The sequence below is a fragment of the Leptonychotes weddellii genome, chromosome 4 (genome assembly GCF_054177405.1).
Source record: "Leptonychotes weddellii isolate Sample4059 chromosome 4, ASM5417740v2, whole genome shotgun sequence".
In the NCBI taxonomy this organism is placed as follows: Eukaryota; Metazoa; Chordata; class Mammalia; order Carnivora; family Phocidae; genus Leptonychotes; species Leptonychotes weddellii.
The window spans coordinates 53,348,254-53,372,153 of NC_138372.1; the positions used below are offsets into that span (position 1 = coordinate 53,348,254).

The 23,900-nt window shown below is 35.4% G+C and overlaps 1 protein-coding gene and 1 long non-coding RNA gene across 2 annotated transcripts in view; one reads left to right on the forward strand and one right to left on the reverse strand.

Moving 5' to 3' along the window:
- The window catches only part of LOC145721292 (uncharacterized), a 433,843-nt gene that overhangs the window by 174,389 nt on the left and 235,554 nt on the right, over positions 1-23,900 (forward strand). The window lies entirely within an intron of this gene.
- Positions 13,126-23,900, reverse strand: part of PTGER3 (prostaglandin E receptor 3) — a 177,844-nt gene continuing 167,069 nt past the window's right edge. The window contains exon 3 of the mRNA XM_081818635.1: positions 13,126-14,789. Within this exon, the coding sequence (XP_081674761.1) occupies positions 14,769-14,789 (21 nt within the window). The 3' untranslated portion in view covers positions 13,126-14,768. The remainder of the gene's footprint in view (positions 14,790-23,900) is intronic.

Genomic DNA, 23,900 nt, shown 5'->3' on the forward strand with positions numbered 1-23,900 from the left:
TCTCTCTTTTTCTCAGCTTCTTTATTCTCCATCATTTGGTCTTTTATATCACTAATTCTTTCCTCTGCCTCATTTATCCTAGAAGTTAGAGCCTCCATTTTCGATTGCACTTCATTAATAGCCTTTTTTATTTTGAGTTGGTTAGATTTTAGTTCTTTTATTTCTCCATAAAGGGATTCTCTAGTATCTTCCATGCTTTTTTCAAGCCCAGCTAGTATCTTTTTGATCATCATTCGGAACTCTAGTTCCAACATCTTACTAATGTCCGCATTGATTAGGTCCCTGGCAGTCGGTACTGCCTCTTGTTCTTTTTTTTGAGGTGAGGTTTTCTATCTTGTCAGTTTGTCCAGAGGAGAATGGATGAATGAGAGAACAAAATGCTAACAGGGTAACAATGACCCCAGAAAAATATACACTAAACAAATCAGGAGAGACCTTCCAGAACGTGGTCACTTTTCTGTTCAGAGAGTTGCTGCTATTCTTTTCTTCAATTTCCTGTTGAGTTTGTAGGTGTTCAGATGGTTTGTTACCTATCTAGCTGAATTCCTGGGACCAGACGAAATTTAGGTCTCCTACTCTTCCACCATCTTGCTCCTCCCTCTCATGCACCATTTAATAAAGCCAATTAGATATTTTAAAAAAATGGTGTTAGTTCAGTGGATTTTCTTGGAAAAGGTAAAATTAGGTCCCAATTTCACCCCACACACAAAAATGAACTCCTGTGATATTAAAGATTTAAATATTAGAAGACAGTATGGGAAAATATATGTTGCCACAAGGTAGGTAAGGTATTCTTAAATATGATGCAAAAATAGAAGCCATATAAGAGAAGACCAAGAACTGTGTTGAAATTAAAATTTTAAAAATTTGTAGTCTAAAAATAGAATAAAGTTTAAAGAAACACTGCAGAGTTGGGAGCAGATATAGTTGCAATATATACCCAGAATATGTAATGAACTATAAATCATTTTTTAAAATAAATAATTATGTTTACTCTTAATATATTTTTTCCATCTTGGTAAATTGTTAATGTCATCTTTAAATTTTTACATTGTTATTTATTTATTTATTTATTTATTTATTTATTTATTTTTAAAAGATTTTATTTATTTATTCATGAGAGACAGAGGCAGAGCGAGAAGCAGGCTCCCCGCGGAGCAGGGAGCCCGATGCGGGACTCGATCCCAGAACCCTGGGATCATGACCTGAGCCGAAGGCAGACGCTTAACCGACTGAGCCACCCAGGCGTCCCTTGTTATTTATTTTTATTTTTTTATTTCTAAACTTTTTTTACTTGAGTATAGTTGACACACAATGTTACATTAGTTTCAGGTGTGCAACATAGTGATTCAAGCTCTTTATACTACTCTTCAGGATTCTTAATTTTTTCTCACCCAGGGCTCTCTAAGCATCTGAACTATAAGAAATAATTCTTAGGCTCTTAAATCCAATTCTTTAAAGATCAGTTAATGTTAGTATCCAGTTTTTCAAAACACTGCCATTGGAGCAGTTTATCCAACCGCTTAGAATTTGAAAACTAGGTATCTTTTTATCATGTGCAAATGCAAGGAAATGCTTATTTTCATTAAGGTAGATTTAGATCCTTTTTTGTCAGAAGATTTATAGGGTGCATAAATATATCTTACATATGCTGTGATTAACTTAATTGTCTGTATCTTGGCACTGTTATCCTTGTGCAACTGGATTTGATTACATTGCATTATGACTGGTAATTAAACAGAACAAAATATTATTATATCATTAGTTGGTTTTAGAAGGCCTTGAAACCTTTTTCTAAGAGCTCTTATATGTATTAAAAGCTCTCACCACTATGATCAATGCTCCTAGAATTGTTTCTGGTCACTGAGTTGTCAGGTATACATTTGCCAATTACTTGGGATTTGAGCTCAAAGGCACTGATGTGCGTTGATTTAGGTGAAGGCTTCCAATTCAACCAGGAAGAGGACCCTGGGATCATGACCTGATCCGAAGGCAGACGCTTAGCAACTGAGCCACCCAGGCGCCCCCTTCCAATGAATCTTGACACTGTCAAGATAGTGCATCTTGTAAATCTTTCTATGATGCCATGAGCAGTGACATGAGGGGTGGAAATATGTTGATTGAAAGACATGCTGGAACTATAGTTGTGACCACGATCCAGAATGTGTACAATTATGAAAAAGATAATGCCTTTCAACGAGGCCATATCCCAGTTGTATGCTTTTTCTTCTCCCACCAACACTTGTTTCTGTCTCCATCTTGAAAGTCATAATTTCAAGCTATTCTACTTTTTATCAAACCCTGCTTTCTTCAGAGAATGTAGAACTAATATGTAGAGATGCCCTATTGTATCCCAAGAACTATGTTATGTCTGATGTGTCATTTAACTCTCACAACCACTTTGTAAATAGGCTCTATTATCATAGTTTTACAGATAAGCGAACTGGGACTTAGATAAAATATATTGCTTAAGAAAAGCTGGGTAGAGAAAGTGGTTCCAAAGCTATTAACCATTTCTTTTCTACTGTGTTGCCTCACAAGAGGTTGTTTGTTTGTTTGTCTGTTGAAATTAAATGGCCCTCCTACCTTTTTTATTCCACAACCACTGAGGTTATTTGTAATGTAGAGACATGGATGTTGCATCCAGCAAGGAGGTCTATGGAACCCCCTCAAGGAACTATGAGGATGAAAGTTTAACATCTCTCTTGATCTAGAATTTGAGAAGGGTAGGCATTATTCTTGGATAGTGGATATTTAAAAAGAACTTCCCCAGGTTGAAGGAAGAAGAGTAAAATAAAAGGATACCTTTTAGGATTCACAGAATTATGAGAATTCAACTACATATTATAGTCTGTTTTTAAAGTGTTTATGTCTCTCGTTTTATTCACTAGCATACCAAATATGCCAATCTTGCCTATGCTTTGTTACAGAATATTATAAGAAGAGTATTACTGTTATTCTTAAGTCAGAATATTTAAAGGAACCCCAAAGTATCTCCTCAGGCTCACCCTATTTAATTCATTTTTCCTTTAAGGAGAGTTTGCCATGAATTTACTCATAGAATTAACATTCCTAGTGATTGTGCCCCTTAGCTTTCAGAAAAAGACAGATATTTTTTCTTTTGAAATGATTTTGAAATGATTTTGATTTTGAAAATGATTTTAGATTTATAGAAGAGTTGCAAGGGTAGTATAGAGAGTTCTTGTATACCTTTCTTTTTAGCATCCCCTAACATTAACATTTTATATAACCATGCACATTTATCAAAACCAAGAAATTAAGATTGGTACATTACTATCAATTGAATTCCAGACTTTGTTCAGATTTCACCAGTTTCCCACTAATTTCCTTTTTCTTTTCCAGGATCCACTTAATCATCATGTCTCCTTAGTAAGAGGAGACAGTTTTTAATGTTCAGTAGTAATGACAGCAAAGATGCAAAAGACTCAGAAAAAGTTGTAGTAGGTGGAAGAGAAAGTTTATTAATCAACTCCTCAAAATCCATAGACAAAGGAACCTCTGTGTCCTTCTATGAGGAAACAATATTGGAAGGTCACCATGAGTCTCTTTTCCCATTGCCCCATTATTTTACTTCTCTAAAGGATAAGATTGAGGTGAACATCATTGTTGTAGAAGACAATAGTCTCTTTTCCCTCTCTTCATCTCTTCAAGTAGTACCTACTCTTCTGTTTGCTAACTGTTCCATTCACTAAACTCTCTGGTGCAGGGCCTTTAGCCTCTGCAAGGGGAAGCCCACAGTTGTCTAGCTGCTTTCCTGACAAGTAGATGGATATGTCAGTTCACATTACCTGGGACAGAGTAGAAAAATCCATTTTGACCATTTTTTAGAGTGAAAAAGCTAATATTTTGAGATACACAATTATACCTATTTCCTGTGGGGTTTTTTAATACTATTTAAAATGAAAAGAGGACAAAAGGTGTGATTGGCTCCTTGCAGAACTTACAGCACAGGTCATTTGGTGTATGGTATTTTTTGGCATGGTGATATAAAAAATAGTCTGAATTCCTAAATATCATTTTTAAAAGCATAATTAAAAACACTTTCTGTAAAATAAAGCACTGTTATACCATCAAAATTCCTCATGCAACAATTTATTAATCATGTGTATATATGTGTGTATGTGTACATATATACATACATATTCTGACTAATACACCTCTTATATGTCTTTATGTGTGTATATACATATATATTAGTTCATACATATGTATGTACATACATGGATATATACACATAAATTTATACATATATGTATACACACATGGGTATGTATATGGGTGTATATATATGTGTGTACACATATATGTGTGTATATATATACACACATATATATCCTATACACATATATATTTTAGCCTATGTGTCATATATTAGGGTAAGCCATGCTGTGCCGACAACTTCAAAGTTGCAGTGGCTTAACCCAGTAAAAACTTATTTCCTGTTCACATTATATATGAATTGCTGGTTGACATGGGACTCAAGTCCCCAGTCATTGAGGAACCCAGGTCAACAAGGGCTCTACCACGTGGTGGTTGCACCATCTAGAACACAAGCCCTTTCCATCACTCAGCATGCAAACAGAGAGCTTGAGTAATTAAATGAGATTTCTACAACCTCAGTTACACACAATTTTCACTCCCAATTTATTGGTCAGAACTAATCACAATGCTTTACTCAACTTTAAGGAAGCCAATAATCACATCTTCTAGGTGTACAGAAGGCAGGGGAGAATAAAGTATTGGAGAAAAATTATATATAATGTCTACCACATGAAAAAAATTACTTATGTGAAAAAAATAAATGCTCCTCTGGGCATAGGTCAGGATAAGTAACACTAGCAGCTATAACAAGCAACTCCAAATTCCAATGACTTTATATAATGAAAATTTATTTTTTGCTTTTTTGACAACATAATGTAATTGGCAGGAGGTCCCTACTCCAGGCAGTCAGATAGGGACTTTAAGATCTAATGTTTGGTGATGTAGAGTAAACACTGAAAAATGACAACAATAAAGAGGGAGTTCTATTTTACTTCTGGGTTGAATGTAAGATGGATGACATGGTCAGTTCAATTACCTTGTACCACAAAGTGTGATCCCCTTTTTTTTTTTTTTAAAGATTTTATTTATTTATTTGTCAGAGAGAGAGACAGAGCACAAGCAGGAGAGCGGCCAGCAGAGGGAGAAGCAGGCTCCCCGCTGAGCAGGGAGCCCCATGTGGGACTCGATCCCAGGACCCTGGGATCATGATCTGAGCCGAAGGCAGCCGCTTAACCAACTGAGCCACCCAGGCATCCCACACAATGTCTGATCCCTTAACAAGTTAAGTGAACAGCACCCTGAAGGGGATTGCTCAACCACTAATTCCCTTAGTGCTCTGAAGTTCTACAAACTACTTTGTTTGAGGGTAGAAAATAGCATCCTGATACGTGAGCAGTGTTCTGAAAGAATAACTTAGTCATTGTGGCTTATTTAAATTGGGCAAGACCTGCCATTAAAAAAAGGGTAATTTAGAGGAGTTTAAGAAAAATTTATTTTCTCAGCTTTCCTTCTTCTTTGTTCTATTTCTTGCCTTATATTACTTTTAAACTGTTCAACCACTCCAGCATATAAAATTTGCTACTGACTGAAGTCGTGTATATTTGTTATTTCCTGTGTCCTTGATTTATATGGTCCAGTTCTTCAGCATGAATAGCTTACGGTTTGGGGCTACTTGTCTTCCCTTTGCTTAAGTAAACAAACAAAGTTATTCTAGTTCAGAACTTTTAAGATTTGTAAATAATTTGCCATTTCAAAATGAACTAAGAGCCCAAAAACTTTAACCAGGATTCATTTTAAATTATGTGGGGTTATTTAAATATGTCCTAGAACTCTGAAAAATATGTACAAATTTCTTTCAGAGCTACATTATCCTCATGGTTAAAAACTGGTTAGAGAGAGCCCTGTACTTATGTGAGGAATTCTTGGTTCTTGACTACTAGATGACACTTTGTTATAACTGTCTGTGAGTTGTTAACTAAATAGCACCAACAATCTCTACTGTGGCCTTATGGCTTCTGGATTTTCACTGTGTAACCAGAGCCATGCCACTGAATAGTTGACCAGTAATCTGGATCCATATTATTTATTGCCTCTCCTGTTGATTGAATTTAATTGCTGTGCCAATGTTCAATGTGTAAAATCACCTGATGGTAGGCCCTTGGCTGGCTCTCTTCTAGGTGCTGTATATTCACCTCCCTGTGGTTAATTGCAAGGTGGAAATTATGGTGGCTGAACAGGAACAGACCCAGGAGACTCCATTTTATAGCCTATATAAACAAATAACCTGTGTCTAGGCAGAAGAAAAATTGCCTAGAAACAATAGTTCTCCAATTGAAGTAAAAAGGGCATCATCATTAATATAATACCAAACAAAGGCAATGGCAAAATAGGTTAAATATTCATCTATAAATTCTGGGCATTAAGTGAAATGCCTTGCTAGTTCAATTATGGTATCATGCCGCCTGATACTCAAATCATTAGGTGAACTTAATAAGATAGATATAACTGAATGGTAAAGATAGTATATTCTTTTTTTCTGGTATATTCTGTATATCATCTTGTCCTCAAAAGTTACATTTAACACTAACCGTTTAATACATTTCTCATTCTGTGATACTTATGTCATCAGAGTCTTGAGAGCAGATAGTTTTTCATCTCTTCTGACTGATATAGAACCTCTACATAGGACCCCCCATCTTTACTCATTCATGGTTTAACAATACTCTACTGGGCTTATGGTCTTATATTTTGATTTATCCTTTTTGACTTCTGGACTCTTTTATGAACTATTTTCAGCTGAATAATATTTAATGATAGATTCTCGGTCAACTTTCTTATTCCTTTTTTGTGTTCCCAGTTGCAGTCTTCTGTAAAGAGGTTAGAATGAATCATGAATATGTTGGTGATTTTATTTGCCACCTGGGAGCCCTAACTTTAAAGTGAGATATTTGAGTTTTGAGCACTTAAGATTGTTGCACACATTAAAACATATTTTTGATGGCATAAATGCTTGATTTAATTCTCTGTCACATTGTCTCAGAGAGTTATTGCATATTTCCTTTACCCTATGTGTTCAAATAAGTTAGTCATGAAGTAGAATATAAATCATTTCAGTACTTCTCTAGGGCATCTTTCTTCAGGGAAGCCTGTGAAATCCTCAACTGTGTTAATATCTGGAGAAAAGACAAAGCACAGTTAATTGATAAATGCATAGTTATGAGGCAAGACTAGATGCTAGCATCACATAAAGCCTATGTATGATGCCTGCTTGTTCAGGCATATAGGACACTGCAAGCATAGTTGACTGAGCACAGAGGTTGTGTAAAATCAGATTAATATGTTCTAAACTATCCATTAGCGAGAGCTCTCAGGGGACAGACTATCATTTTAACTGCTAAAGATAGAGGGAGGAAAAGGTCAGGTGATAATTCCAGCTCTCTTGACAGAAACTTACTATGATTTCTATAAACTTTCTTTGCTTGTATTTATAACATGCTCCTCTTTATCATCTGTCTTATGGTTTGCATTACTCCAAATAACTCAACTATAAATTATTCTTCATTTTAAATTTAACTATAGAAATCCTCTGAGCATGATGTCATCTCTTGAGTGTTAAGATGGTGATGTATGTTCTTAAGATTGTATTAGATAATGCCTTCTTCAGATTATGTAGAGCAGAAAATTCCAATAACAAAAAATAGATTCTCAGATGGGACTTAATCAGTTGTGTCTCTTCACTTGAGTGAGGGGGATAAGATCACTCCATTAGAACAGATGCCAACATCCTGCTCAGTCAAGCTCAAAATGACATGGGTAGCAACGTAGGACTATCCACTGATGAGGTGTGTCTGAATTTCATCATATTGTTTTTTTATCACAAAAATGATGAATATTATTTGAGTGTTAAGTTAAATATCAGCAGTCAAATTTTAAATAACCCAGCATGAGCACAAATAGTCATCATGATTACACAAAGTTCTTGGGCTATTGTTAATATTCTCCACATTTTCTTGACCTTCTGGATGCATAATATCATTCAAACAAACAAACAAAAAAAGAATCCTAAACCAGTATGTTAGGTTGTCAGGTTCAGAAAGAAGAGAATAATGATAATGGGTTTTGCCTGAGCTTGGGTAATTCCTAGCCCTCTTGGGAACTTGCATTGTGCATGAACCAATTATTTTCATCCATTCCATTATACATTTCATACTTTCTACACTTTAGGCTCTGGGGATATGGAAGTGAGTAAGTTCTGTACTCTGATTTAGTCTGAAATGCCTGTGTGCATTCATTCAAAAAAATTTATTGTGCCCTAACTGTAGATACTAGGAAACAGGTACTTGGGATACATTAGTTAAATAAAGATTTTAGCCTTTATGGAGTGTACATTTTAGTAGGGAAAGGCAGAGTATGAACAATAAACATAATGAAAAGTAAATTTTATAGAGTGCTAGAAGGTAATTGTATTTAAAAAAGGAAAGAAACATGGTAAAGAGAATCAATAGTATGCTAATGAGGAAGCAGGGAGGAAAGACTTGTAGAGGTTGCAATTTTAAATGAAGTTGTTGAGATAAGCCACAATGAGAAGGAGACATTTGATCAAAGAATTGAAGGAGGTGTAAGAGTCAGCTCTGTGCATAACTGGGAGAACGTTCATGGAGAGGGAACAGCCAGATCCATTGCCTTAGGGCAGGAGAATGTCTGTGTGTTTGAGCAACAATGAGAAGGGTTAGTGTGGATGGAGTGACTCCATCCCCCATGTGAATATGTGAGTGTCTTCTAATGCCCAACCCAGTTTCTGTGGGTGGATGAGTTGGATACAGTTAGCCTACAACATGTTGAAAAAGGAACCAATAAATACTGAGCACCTAGTATTTGTACCTTATGTTTTCTTACCTCGTCTTCACATTAATCCATTGAGAGTGTTATTATAATCCCCATTTCACAAATTGGGGTAAAATGCATAGATAGGTTCTAGTACCAAGGCAACAAAGTGATCAAGTAATGGGGCTGAGATTTGATCCCTCAAATCCTGAATTCTTTTGACTACACCATCCAACCTCACTAATAGTCATTACTTTGAGGTTCAGTTTCTGAAAATTGAACCTCAGAGCAGCCACAAATACCTAAGGTTGACTAAAACTCAACTCCAAGCCTAGTAAGTAGCGTCCTACTGGTTAATAGGGCCAGAAGTGACTGTGACTCCCACTTGTTTTCTGTCACTCACCTATTTCCCAGCACTCCTTTCCCTGTTTACAGGAAGAGAAGTTGTTGAAGGTGACCTAGGTAGACATCACAGACATCAAGAGATGCAGACAACTATTTCAAACAACCCACCAAAGAGAGCCGTATGACCAGTCTGTATTCCAATTAGTGTCCCCTTTAGGTCACATTCCTGAGCAGTCATCTGATAACATCTGCTTCTTCCGCCCAGCATGTAACTGTTGGAGTGTTCTGGAGCAGACAGCTGGCACCCCCAATAACAAACCCTTGTCAGCAGCCAGCTCCCTCCATTCCAAAGATTGGAATCTACCTAAAATATAATGTATTTTAACTACAAATGGAGTTCTTAGCATGAAATGTGAATGTTTATGCTGCAAAATTTCATTTCTGACCAAGCCTGAGATTTGTAATCCTTCCTTCCCTAAGGACATAAGTTGTCTGTTCTCTGATAGACGTTTTTATTACTTGCACTTGACCTTCTCTCTTATTACACAGAAAAATACTAAAAATTTTAAGATTACAGTTTACCACACACACACCTACACACATTTACTCAGTCATGCTCTATCTTACTTCAGATAAAATACGCAAAATGTCAGTGTAAAACGTAATGCAACAAGGTGAAAGTTGAATCCACTGACTGCTATGTTGAGGTTTGGAAAGGAAAGCAGTAGCAAGTAGATCAATGGGAAAGAATAGAGAGAATTAAAACCAGTTTTTCAGAGGGCATGTTATAGGTAGGATCCTGGGCCCACACACTTAATTTCCCCCATGAATTTGTGCTACTGTGGGAAGAAAGTGGAAAAGCCTATAACCTGGAGGCCTCCTTGAGGTCAGTTTTAGCACAGTGTTACAAACAAAAGAAACACAAATCCAAGTCTGACTGGGCTTTCAAAAAAAGTGAAATCTTGACTTGCACATTTGCCTGTATGGGAGACCAGAAACACTGAGTACCCCTCCCTCCTGCAGTGCGACGAGCTTGCAGCTGAAGTATTGCAAACATACCTTCTAAATGTATTCCTAAGATAACAGTAAGAAAAATCCCCAATGGCAAAAGAAAAGGAAGAAAGAGGAAAAAAAGGAGAAAAAAAGGAAGGGGAAGAGGAAGAATGAGCTGAAACTCGAATAATGAACCCTGAATGGTAAGCAAATGGGTTACCTGGGATTACCTGGCAGCTGAAGGTGGGATGCAGAGACCCAGCTGCAGAAATAGAACTTGAGACTTTCATATTAAGTCCAGGCCCTCAAAGTGGGCTGAAGTGGTCACAGGTCATTACCAACCCTGCCCCCAGGTAGAAGATAAAAATCATCTTGGGAGTAAAGCATTCCCATTTTGGCACCTGAAGACTACCGCACAGCAAGTCCCTCCCCCAGCCCCCGAAACTGGTTGACATCTGGAAAGGACTATTTAAAAACCTCTGGCTTCTAATGAGTTATGATTAGGATTAATAGGAGGATCCATCCTGCAGGGGAAGAACTGAAACCCATCTGTTGTTGTTCCAGAGACATACCTGAGCTCTTTGGACCTTGCACATAATAGTGATCAAGATTTGATGTCCAACACTTAAGGGCGCCTGGGTGGCTCAGTCATTAAGCGTCTGCCTTCGGCTCAGGTCATGATCCCAGGGTCCTGGGATTGAGTCCCACATCGGGCTCCCTGCTCGGCAGGAAACCTGCTTCTCCCTCTCCCACTCCCCCTGCTTGTGTTCCTGCTCTCGCTATCTCTCTCTCTGTCAAATAAATAAATAAAAAATCTTTAAAAAAAAAAAAAAGATTTGATGTCCAAAAGGATGAGGAAACCTAAGTCAGCAGAATCTTTGCTAAAATTCTGTCACAACAGAATTACATTATTAACCACAACAACAGTAATACAGCAATAATAGCAAATATTTAAGAAATGCTTATTTTGTTCCAGGCACTGTCCTAAGGAAAAATGTACTGAATTATTTTAACAAACTCTGAAAAACCACATATTGTCTTTATTTTATAGATAAGGAAACTGCAGTGCAGGGAGGTTACATTCTTGTCCCAGTTCACATGGTTGGTAAGCACCAGAGCCTGGCAATATGGATCTGTGCTAACCCTAGCATATAGGCGGAACTAAGTAAATAGTATTTATTTCAATTTCTTTTTTGTTTGCTGATCTATTGAACAGTCTTGGCTGAGCTGGAAAGAAACAGAGATCACCTTATTTTCTTCTCAAAATCTTCTAGCTCCTAGGCCCTTTTAGAGCCTGGGCCTACCCCAGTCTGCTGCCTCTTACCTATTGGTGGGCACTAGCCTTTGTTCTTGGCATTGCTGTATGTCCTAGTGTACTGCAATGTCGCAGATCATTCTCATTCAGGGACTTTGGAGGAGGAACTATTCTTTTTCATTAAGAGTCCATAGGATTTTCACAGGATAAGTGATAATGTGTGAAGCACCACAAATATAAAAACTGCCAGCTTTCATAGTTCTAAGTAGTATGGTAACGTGAGAGACAAAAATGACATTTGTTATGAATTGTAATCACCTCTTTAATCCAAGCTTCTTTAAGAGATAAATTTTTGGAATTGTTATTTGGGAATATTCTAGGATAAAAACAGATATTCTAATTTTTTTTTAATTTAAGAAAGAAAGAATTAAAAACTTGAGTCATAGGTAAATCATTGCCTAGCATATACAAAGACTTAATGCAAAGATTTATGAACTAGCTCGATAAATAAATCACATTAAGCTTGTGGCTGCTAAATTAATAGCAAATAAGAATAGATTAAATTTACTTGGAAATAAGCCTTTTGGAAAAAGTTATGAAACAAGAAGCTTACCTGTCCTTTCTTATATTGAACATTTTTGAGAATGGATTCAATTATTTAGTAAATCAGAGTGAGATTTTGTAGAAGATACAACCTGAAGTTAATATAAATATTACATTTATCATTAAAACAAACAAAAAAACTTTGAGGCAGATGAGGTAGAAAACCACCAAGATAATTAATTTCTTTTGAGTGTGATATAGGCTTAAAATGCAAAATAATAATAATGATTTTTTTTAAATAAAATTATTAACCTTTTGTATTGTGCATTGCACAAAGCCCTAATATAAGAGCACTGACTTTTTTGAGCTAAATTAAGAATCAGCTTCCTAAGCAAACTCCCCCAAAGTGCAGGTGTAAACTAATGAACAGTGGAGAGTTTATGAGCCTTCATCCAAGATAATTTGTTCTATTAAAATAACTGGGAGGCCTGGAACTCTGAAGAATGTTTGTCATTTTTTAAATGAAATCACTCCTATTTTTGAACAATTTCAACATTCCATGCTACTATTTTTGTCTCCAAATCTGACTCATCAGTTAGAACCTAAATATTATTTTTAGGTTATAATTCTGTTTTAGATTAAAAAATTATATTGGATACAAACTTGGACTAGATATATTATCCCATGCCAGCTATTTCTTCCAGTTATACTTATTATAATTAAAACCCTTACTATTCTTTTTCTAATGCATTTTCCCATTAAAAAATCATTATTCTAGGTGATGAAATACCTACTTATACTTGGATGTTATCATCCTCTTCGGTCTATTATTATCAAATGTTAAAATATTACTTCCATTTCAAGAACTTCAGTAAGAAGACAACAAAACTGGGGGCTTTTTTTCATGAAACCAAACAGATGCCTATGCTTAAAAATGAAATTTAAAATAATGGAAAGTTTAAATTGGAATCCAAATAAATAACTCTAAATATTTGCCTGTGCCTTTATTTCTCTAGTCTGTGCTAAGAGAAAACCCATAGAGAAAGATAGAAGAGCAAAACATAATAAAGAAACCTTTAGTCCATATATTTCACTTTAAGAAGTTACATTAACTAGCTGTCAGTATTCAAAATAACATTGTTTCAGACTCACAAACTTCTATAATCTTCCAGAGGAATTTATTCATTAATACCAGTTTTGTGTGTGGTGACAATGTGATAATATAATCTGGTATGTTCTAGAAACTTTCCTTTTTTTCCAAACTCATTTTGACATCTACCCATTTAGATATATTGACATTATCATCTCAACTTTTATTTTGCCATAACATCAAATTCTCATATCAATGTATGGCTTATGTTTATAAAAGAATTTGAATTTATTTTTCTTTTTCCTATCATCCATATCCACACCCACTGCACACCTAACATTTGAATAATGACTTGCAAAATCCTGATAAAGACAGGGAATAGGAGAGGTCCTAAATAAGGAAAAGGGTAAGAGACATGTTGGAAAAAGGAAAAACACCAGTTGAACTTAAACTAATATGCAGATTATGATTATAACTGACAAATAAGTTGTCCATAAAGGCAGAACTCTTCTACTCTTACTATCTGTTTACATGAGTGTCAATGCTTCAGAAAGAAAGGATGTGCCAGGAAGAAATATAAGTGGTGGTCATGAGTTTGAGAAAAATTTGGGAAAACGAAAAGATTGGTATGTGGCCTATTTCCCAAGATGTTTTCATGGACAAAGTCTGGGTTGTAGGAAGAGAAGGTTATTGAGCTAGAGACAATGGTAGAGGCAGAGGTGGAAATAGAATGAGAGAGATTTACAGAAGGCATTCAAAGAACCCATTGTATTTATTAAATACCAGAAAGGGATTTTTATCCAGAGCATATTTTTAAGACCTTCACAATCATTAATAAATCGACAAGGGAAATACCCAGGGGAAATTGTCAATTTTATAAACAGGCCAGACACAGAAGAAAACCAAATCATCAATAAGAAAAATTCTCAACTCCACATTTCAATCAGGAAAATGTAAAATAAATTAACAATGAGATACCATTTCACACCCATAAGGACGTAAAAAGCTAAAACATCACAAATGTTGGTATAGATACACATGGAAGAAACTCACACATGTGAATATAGGATGTGTATGTCGTCTGACCCAGCGCTTCCACTCCCAGGTATTTATCTTAGAGAAACTCATGCTGATGTGCTCAAGCTAACATGTACAATGGTGATTTTTTTCTTTTTCTTTTTTTTTTTTCTTTTTTTGCAGTGCTGCTTATTATAGTGAAATAAAATAACTTTCTCTTGTCAGGGGACTGACAAATTATGTTTTCTTCAAACTATGGAATACTCTACAGCAGTTAAAATTAATGATGTAGAGTTTCATGTTTCAATATGGATAAATCTCAAGAGATGTAATTTTGAGTGAAGAAAACCAAGTAGCAAATCATACATATAATATGAAAACATGTATGTAAATATTTTAACTCATAAAACAAGAGGATACAAATTTAATGGATGCATATATATGTAGTAAAAGTATAAAAACATGCATGGGAACAGGACATACCAACTTCTGGATGGGATTACCTTCGGGGGTGAGCATAGGGGAGAAAATGAAAGGGAATGGGTTAGGAGGTGCGATTTTTCTGTGATATTTTCTTTCCTTAACAAAAAGGAAGTTGAGGAACTTCCAGTGATGTGATCTTGGCAGCAAGGTCGATTTTTAATCTCCAAAAAATTCCTCCTGAAAAATAAACAAAAAAATTAGGATAGCAAATGAAAAATCTATTGATAACATCTAAATAAAACTAGAAAGAAAAATATTTCCATAAACTTCAGATTATGAACACGAATGATAAATCACCTACAGCAGCAGAATAAGAACATGATCAAAGCTGGATGGTAGGAATAGTGAGAAATGAATGGGCACAACCTGTGTACTCCACAAACCAGGGTTTTAAAATTTGCCAACAAATACCCACCTCTAAGAGAAGAAGACCCTACATATTCTGGATGGAAACATAGGAAGACAAATCTGAGAATGACCCGTGAAACTTGGAAAAGTCCCCGGGGTCTGTGAATTAAGAAAACTTCACACAGGTATGAAAAAAAATTAAAGGTCTGAGCTAATTTTAATTTATAGTTAAACGACCACACAGTTGAGCCACCGGTTAACTTCCATTTACAAGTTCAATGACAGAACAAGGAAGTAAACAGAGAAATCCAGAATGTAAAGCATTCTATAGGACAACTAATCCAGTTTCTACAAGTTGGTGTCTGAGGGGAAAAGGAGGAAGAGAAAGACTTCTCTGAATTAAGAGATATTTGTAAGATGTAATCAACTGAAAGTGGGGATCTTGTTTGGATTCTGATTCAAACAAATCAATGGACACATTTTCCAGACCATTCATAATTTGATTTTGGACTAGGTATGAGATGATAGCAAAGAAATATTGCCAATTTTATTATGTGATAATAATACTTTTTTAAAGGAAAATGTCCACAATTTTTAGAGATTTATATTGAATCATATAGGGGTAAAATTTTGCTGCCTGATATTTGCTGTGAAATGCATAAAGAAGGAAAAATGGAAAGAGCAATTTTTTTAAATAGGTTAAGTTATACAAAGCTACATTAATTAAAACAATGTGGTACTGGCATAAAAACAGACATATAGACCAATGGCATAGAATAGAGAGCCCAGAAATAAATCCTTTTGCATATGGTCAAATGATCAGCAGCAAAAGTGCCAATGGAGGAAAAAGCAGTCTCTTCAACAAATGGAATTGGGAAAATTGGATATTCACATGCAAAAGAATGAACTTGAATCCTTACCTTAGATCATATGCCAAAAATTAAGTCAAAATGGATTAAAGACCTAAGTGTAAGACATAAAGCCATGAAACTATTAGAAGAAAACATAGGGGAAAAGGCTTCATGACACTGAATTTGGCAAGGTTTTTTGTTATGACACCAAAGTACAGAAGCAAAAATAGACAAGTGAGACTATTTCAGATTTCAAAACCTCTGTACATCAAAGAAAATAGTCAATAGAGTGAAAGGCAACCTTCAGATGGGAGAAAATATTTGTAAATCATGTATCTGGAGTTATATTCAGAATACATAAAGGACTCCTACATCTCAACAGCAACAGCAATAACAACAACAACAAAAAACAGCCTAATTTAAAAATGGGCAAAAAACTTGAATGGACATTTATCCAAAATAAATATACAAATGGCCAACAAGTTTATGAAGAAATGCTCATTGAAAGAAAGCATTAAAGAAATGAAAATTGAAATCCCAAAGCAAGATCACCTCACACACATTAAGATGGCCACTAACACAAAAACACAAAATAACTAGTGTTGGTGAGAATGTGAAGATATTAGAATTGATGGGAATGTAAAATGGTGCAGCCATTGTGGAAAAACAGTATAGAGGATCCTCAAAACATTAAGAATACAATTGCCATATGATCCAGTGGTCCCACTTCTGCATATGTATTCAAAAGAATTGAAAACAGAATCTGAAAGAGATATTTGCACACCCATGTTCACTGAAGCAGTATTCACAATAACCAAGAAGTGGAAGTAACTCAAATGTCTATCAACAAATGATTGTATAAAGAAATTGTGGAAAATACATACATTGTAATATTATGTAGTGTGAAAAAAGAAGGAAATCCTGTCACGTACTACAACGTGGATGAAACTTGAAGACATTATGCTAAGTGAAATAAATCAGTCATAAAAAGACAATTACTATATGGTTCCACTTTTCTGAAGTATCTATAATAGTTAAATTCATAGCAGAAAGTTGAATTGTGGTTACCAGGGACTGGGGAAATGGAGGAACGAGAAGTTGTTCAAAGGGCATAGAGTTTCAGTTTTGCAAGATGAAAAAATTCTAGCTATCCATTCCATAACAATATGGATATAGTTAGCACTACTGAATTGCACACTTAAAAATGGTTAGGATGGGGGGCACCTGGCTGGCTTGGTTGGTGGAGTTTTTGACTCTTGATCTTGGGGTTGTGAGTTCAAGCCCCACGTTGGGTGTAGAGATTACTTAAAAATAAAATCTTTTAAAAAATGGTTAAGATGGTAAATATTAAGTTATGTGTCTTTACTACAATTAAAAAATAGATTGAATGAATATGACAAAAATTTGACAATTATCTTGGTGGTTGGTATATCTTATACTAGCCTCTAACTTTGAATTTATATTAAAATGTTCATGACTTTTTTTCAGAAAAAAAGAAATTTGAAATATGTATTGCAGTGCATTAACATCTGTTTATTTAGGGCAGGAAGTAATTGGATGTTTTTGTATGCTTGGAACATTTCATGATTCAGAAGAAGTAATGACTATAGAAACTTGACAACATTGAACCTTAAGTTTATTCAGTTTGAGTCCCTGGGTCCCAATTCCAAATTATTATAAGAAAGGAAATCCTGTACTAATCAACAGTGACCAGTGGAGAAGTTCACATAGTTCAAACAGGACTGTATGAAGATGATGATCCAGAAAAAGTGATCCGGGCTTTGAAGAAACTGAAAATGTTTACTATAGGCTGGAAGGGCAGGAAGGATTTTCACTGTAGATTAAAAAACCAAACACAAATGGGTAATAAGGTCTGGATGCATTTGGCTATCACAGTTTGATGCCATTATCCACTCATGCCACTAATAAATCCTGAAACTCCTATGCTATTTTTTTTCACTTTCTTGAAAGACGAAACAAACAAACAAATAGGGATGCCTGGGTGGCTCAGATGGTTAAGTGTCTGCCTTCGGCTCAGGTCATGATCCTGGGGTCCTGGGATCAAACCCCGTGTCGGGTTCCCTGCTAGAGGGGAGCCTGCTTCTCCGTCTCCCTCTACTGCTCTCCCTGCTTGTGCTCTTTTGCTCTCTCTGTCAAAATAAATAAATAAAATCTTTAAAAAAAAATGCTCGCAGTCTTCCAAGGTATCTATTGCTATGCCCTGGTAGCTAAAGATGATAAATGATCTTTTCTTTAGGAAATGCTAAAAACTTGTCAGTTATATTAATGATCCAGGCAAGATGAGCTTTTACACAGTGTTATTACTGACTACATAAAAAGAAGAAATTGAATGATATTATATTAGTGATGTAACAGGACAGATGGTATCTACACTTGTGGTTAACATGGAATAATGTATAGGGCGCCTAGGTGGCTCAGGCGTTAAGCATCTGCCTTCAGCTCAGGTCCTGATCCCAGGGTCCTGGGATCGAGCCCCGCATTGGGCTTCCTGCTCAGCGGGAAGCCTGCTTCTCCCTCTCCCACTCCCAGTGCTTGTGTTCCCTCTCTCACTATGTCTCTCTCTGTCAAATAAATGAATAAAATCTTAAAAAAAACATAGAATAATGTATAAACGTGTCAAATCACTAAATTGCACATCTGAAACTAACACAACATTGTGTGTCAACTATACTCATATTTAAAAAAAAAAGCAAAAATTGATAACATCAGCATCAAAACAAAATTGCATTCCCTGAATCAAATAGGTCATAAATGACTATCAAAGCCCCCCCCAACCAATTACTGGGGAAATCTGCCCTATAATTTTATACCAACTCTTTATTGCTGCTCTTTATATTTTTGCATGGTTAAGAGAAGTTTCTGAATATGACCTATAAAGATCTTTTAAAAAGTTTATTATTTACTGTGTATTTTGAAATAATTATAGATTTACAAAAAGTTTCTATAATGTAAAGTCCTTGGGTACCCTCATCTACTTTGTCCCAATGGTCACATCATGCATTAACTATAGTACAATGTCAAAGGCAGGAAATTTATCTTGGTACAATGTTGCATATAGTTCTGTGTCATTTTATCATTTGTATAGATTCCTGTAACCAGCACTGCAATGAAGATACAGAATTCTGCCATCACCACAAAGGTCTACTAGTGTCAGAATCAAATGGAGAAGGCTTTTTCTTTTCTTTTTTTCCTTTTATTTGCCAGTTTCAAAATGCCAAGTTATACTCTTCCATCTTCTGATATCAAATGTAGAAATCTTACCTCCCTTTAAGTTTCTTTACTTTTTTCACTTATAGTTGTCTTGAATACTTCCTCTACATACATTGAGGTCCACATCAGAAAAATATTGTACTTTGCACTGATGCTGCATGAAGGAAACTGTTTTCCTGCTGGCTGGTAGTGACAGTCCCCCCCACTGACCTCTGGTATCACTTCTGTGGAGATGGGAGAGTGCCTTCTTACTGCCAGGCGGAGACGGGAGCCCAGGTTCCCAGGGGACTTCCACTGACACTGTCAGAAGAGGCTTGCTACTGCTGGATGAGGATGAGAGTCCCATCTCCCAATCTGGCTTCTCTCTCACCACACCTGGGAAAGGTAGAAGTCAAGGATCCCCACCCAGCTTTTGCTGACAGTGATGGGACTAGAGCTGCAGTTTGTTCCACGGTGCACTTCTGCAGTTATTATCTAAAAAATTCATCTTGCTAAGCTGCCCCTTTCCTTGTCCTTTGCTAGAAAGAACTGGATTTTATGAGGGCTCTAATTTGTCAGTTTCCATTGTTTTTTCCAGGTATGGCTTCTCCAGCACCCAGTCCAGGATATAGGAGTCCAAAAGGTAACCCAGGGAACTGGCCACCATGATCTTTCTTGGGTTCTCAGGTCCACAGTTAGTCAGCCTTCTTCTCCTTACCTGTCAGCCTTCTTATGTTTATGTATCACATCCAGGACTTTTGCGTTCACTTAGGGGAAGGAATAGGGAGAAGTGCATCTACTCCATTGTGGTCCAGAACCAGACACCTAGTGAGATTTTAGAACTTCATGAAGTTTAACTTTGTCCAGGCATTTTTTGATTTGATTAAGCATTAAGCAGCTGTGAGTAAACATTTCTTTGTCATCTAATTGAAGACAATAAGAGACATGACTTATGGTGGAGTTACCACTTCACACCAACTCTAAAAGCTAAACTAATAAATTCAGCATGTAGTGGCTAAGATCAGGCACCTGACAGGTCATCTTCAAAGAACAATGTGATTTCCTTTGGAAACCAGTAGCAACAGGGCTTGACTGTGGCCTAGATATGTACTAAAATAACTAAAGGAAGAAATGTATGAACTGATTATTAATGTGAAACCTCAGAAGGGGGAGTGCTTCAAACCCAATTTTAATACTTTCCATTTCAACATCATGAAGTGAGAAAATGCCCTGAACAGAGGAGTGGATTTCCCAATACTGTATTCTTAGACACTCTATCCTTAGGCAGAAAAATGTATGTACTGGGCTAACATAATTTGACCAACTCATCCCTTTTGTTCTGATTCCACAAAAGGAAATAATTTTACACTTATCTATTGGACTCCTTGTCAAGTTCTTAGAGAAAATAAGATGAGAAGAAGATTCAAACATCTGATACCTGCGGCAACTCTATTTCTCAGTATAATTCTTTAAATTGGCATTCTCACCAGTATCTCATGAGTTTTGATTAGTGTGACCCAGTCCCTCATTTCCAGACCTTCAAAGCTGAGAAGTAGATAATGAAAAAAATGAAAACAAAGGCATTCTCTCACATAACTACAGTACTATTAACAAAATCAGGAAAATTGATATTGATAAACACTTATCAAATTTATAGCCTATATTCAAATTTTATCAATTTTCTCAGTAATATTCTTCATAGCTATATTTTTCTCTCTGACATAACCCTGGAATAATTTTTTTCTTTAAGAAGTCTAGGTTCCTTGATAAATAGAAATCAAGATCTAGGTATTAGGTGTGTTCAATGCTGTCGTAACTTTTAGATAATCTCTGTGAACATATCTAGCATATGTACATGTACATGTACACACATGTATGGCTATATCTATAATCACTTCTAAATTTATTTATCTAGATAAGTAAATATTAAAAATCATGAGTTTATAGTGATATTTTCCATTTCAATTCAATACCAATGTTTCTTCTCTTCATATTTATAACTTTCCCTTAAAATACTACTCCCATTGCTTTTAACATGTTTACACATTTGTTTAAACAATTTTAATACTGCTAACCCATATCATTGCAAAAAGCCAACTTACTAACTGAAGTTCAGTATTTGTTTAAAGTTTTTGGTAAAATTACATGCAATGAAATGCATAACTCTTAAGTGTACAATTTGATAATTTTTGGCAAATGTTTACACCTGTGTAACCTGCAACCCCTCTACTTCTGCTAAGCATGGAACAAAACCACCCAGGGAAAAGTCAAGAACATATGCAAGGAGGTGATTATAATGATTGGTCAGAGGGTTTTATGTATTTTTTTAAGATTTTATTTTTAAGTCATCTCTACACCTAACGTGGGGTTCAAACTCACAACCCCAAGATCAAGAGTCACATGCTCTACCAACTGAGCCAGCCAGGCAACCCCCCAGAGAATTTTAGTGAATCAAGGAGAGGAGTAAGGACATGGGAGATGGACAATGAAAAGGAGATAGAATTAGTGGATTTGAGATTCATGCAGGGTTGAGGGATAACATGGGACATTTTCTTATGATGTGTCATATCTCTGTGACAACATAGTGACTGAGACAATAGAGGTTTATTGTCAAAATATGAAAATATATTGAGAATTCATTTGCTTTTGAATAATCCTAAGGGCTACTTTTCCCTGGGAACAGCTTTCTCTCTTGAGGCCACTTACAGATTAGTGCATGCATTTATAAATTGCTTTCTACATTTGCTAATCTTAACATGAACGTGTGAAATAAAAGAACACAAAACTTGTCTTATGGTTGTTATTATTTATTTTAGATGGCAATTCAGCACTTCCTAGAAAGATGCCATTCAGCTTTACAATTTTAATGAACAAATGCATCACCTTCTAATGAGAGACTTTTGGTCCTGAAACTTGACTGAGAAATTATAGAGTCCTTTTAGAATTTTGTATTCTAAAATAATTATAGTAAGTTATAAAGATCCCTCTAAGAATGTAGTGTGAAATATAACTAGGTTTTCTTCTATCTTGCTTAATAGTGGACAGTATTAATTTTTCCAATTTAAAAAGAAAAAAGATGTCAAAATCACTTTATGAAGCCAACAGAGTCCATTCCAAAATTTCCATATAGGTTATTTATTTTTAGGCTTCAGTTAATAGAATATTTTTGTTTTGCTTCAACTTTAATATAACCTAAAATATGTACATATTCATAGCCTTGTTTCATTTATGTAATTTATATCACCTATATGAAAAACCCTTCACTAATAATCCATGACTGGAGCTGTTATAAGTAGAAGTAAATGGTCACTCACAACACATAAATTCAATCTAGAGTTTATGGACAATAATTTCTGTTTATGTATTCTCTTTATTGCTTCATTAAACAAAATTTTATATTTGTACTACCATATGCTTGGATTAAAGATAGCCTTCAAAAAAATGAATGGTGCAAGGACAGCTGGTATATTTTCTCAGAAGAGTTTGCATTCTATGACCTAAGAAAGTTCATTGAATCTCTTTATAGTTCACATCTCAATTGGTAAAGTGGGGTTGGTGGAGGCAGTGACCTGAACTATTGAGTTTAGAGATTTATACAAATTGCAGATTTTTTTTTTTTTGGTGCAACATGGTTTTTGGTCATTTCATTGCTCTATATGTATATAGAAAAGTATATAGAAAGGAAAAGTATATAGAGAAGGGGAACAAAGGGGAAATATATGTATCACTTTTAAATTTTATGTCTCAAATGTACCAGTAATTATAACTGAGATGTAAACTGGAAGGTTTAAAATAATCGCTTTTTTCTCAAACACACTTTCCAAATTTCTGTTAAACTCTAAAGGTTCTTCTCTGTGTGTATAGTTCTTCTATTATTAACAAATACATTCAACACTGAATTTCAGCAAAGAAAGGGGTGAGACAGAGAAAGGGATGGAGGTAGGAAGATATGTTTACCAGTAACTTTGAGCAGGTTTATTTAATCTTTTTGAATCTCAGATTTCTTACCTATAAATTGAAGACAACAAAATCTATCTTGAAAAGATTGTAATGAGAATTAGAACTAAAGGTAAAGAATTTAATATTACTGGGGAAAGAGAAGGGACATAATAAAACATCCTTACTATTACATCCTGGAGTCAGGGAGCCTGTGTCCTATCTCTGACTATGTGAGTGGACCTGTTCAACTTTGCTTTTTCAACAGTAGAAAAGAAATAATACCTGTTTTAGCTATTTCACAGAGTTATTAATAGAATGAAGAAAAAAGTAATGAAAGTACCTATATTTGTTGTAAAGTGCTATAGAAATAAATGAAATTAGGTTTACTAAAGTTCTATTGGAGTTTTGAAATTACTAGTTTATTTGTTTTTTGTATTTGAATAGAGTTGCTTAGATTGAAATTTTAAGAAATTACTAGATATCAAACATACACAGTCAGAGAAGCAGTCTTTGTATCATTCTCCATTGCTTTTTTTTTTTTTTTTTGCTTTTCTTAAAATTTTTAATTAGTTTCAGAGGTGGAATTAAGTGATTCATCAGTTGCATATAACACCCAGTGCTCATCACAATAAGTGCCCTCCTTAATGCCCTTCACACAATTACTGCATCCCCCCTACCCACTTCCCCTCCAGCAACCCTGTTTGTTTCCTAAAGTTCGGTATCTCTTATGGTTTGCCTCCCTCTCAATTTTCATCTCTTTATTTTTCCTTCCCTTCCCCTACGTTCATTTGTTTTGTTTCTTAAATTCCATGTATGAGTGAAATCATATGGTATTTGTCTTTCTCTTACTTATTTCCTGTAACATAATACACTCTAGTTCTATCCATGTCATTGCAAATGGCAAGATTTCATTCTTTTGATGGGTGGGTAATATTCCATT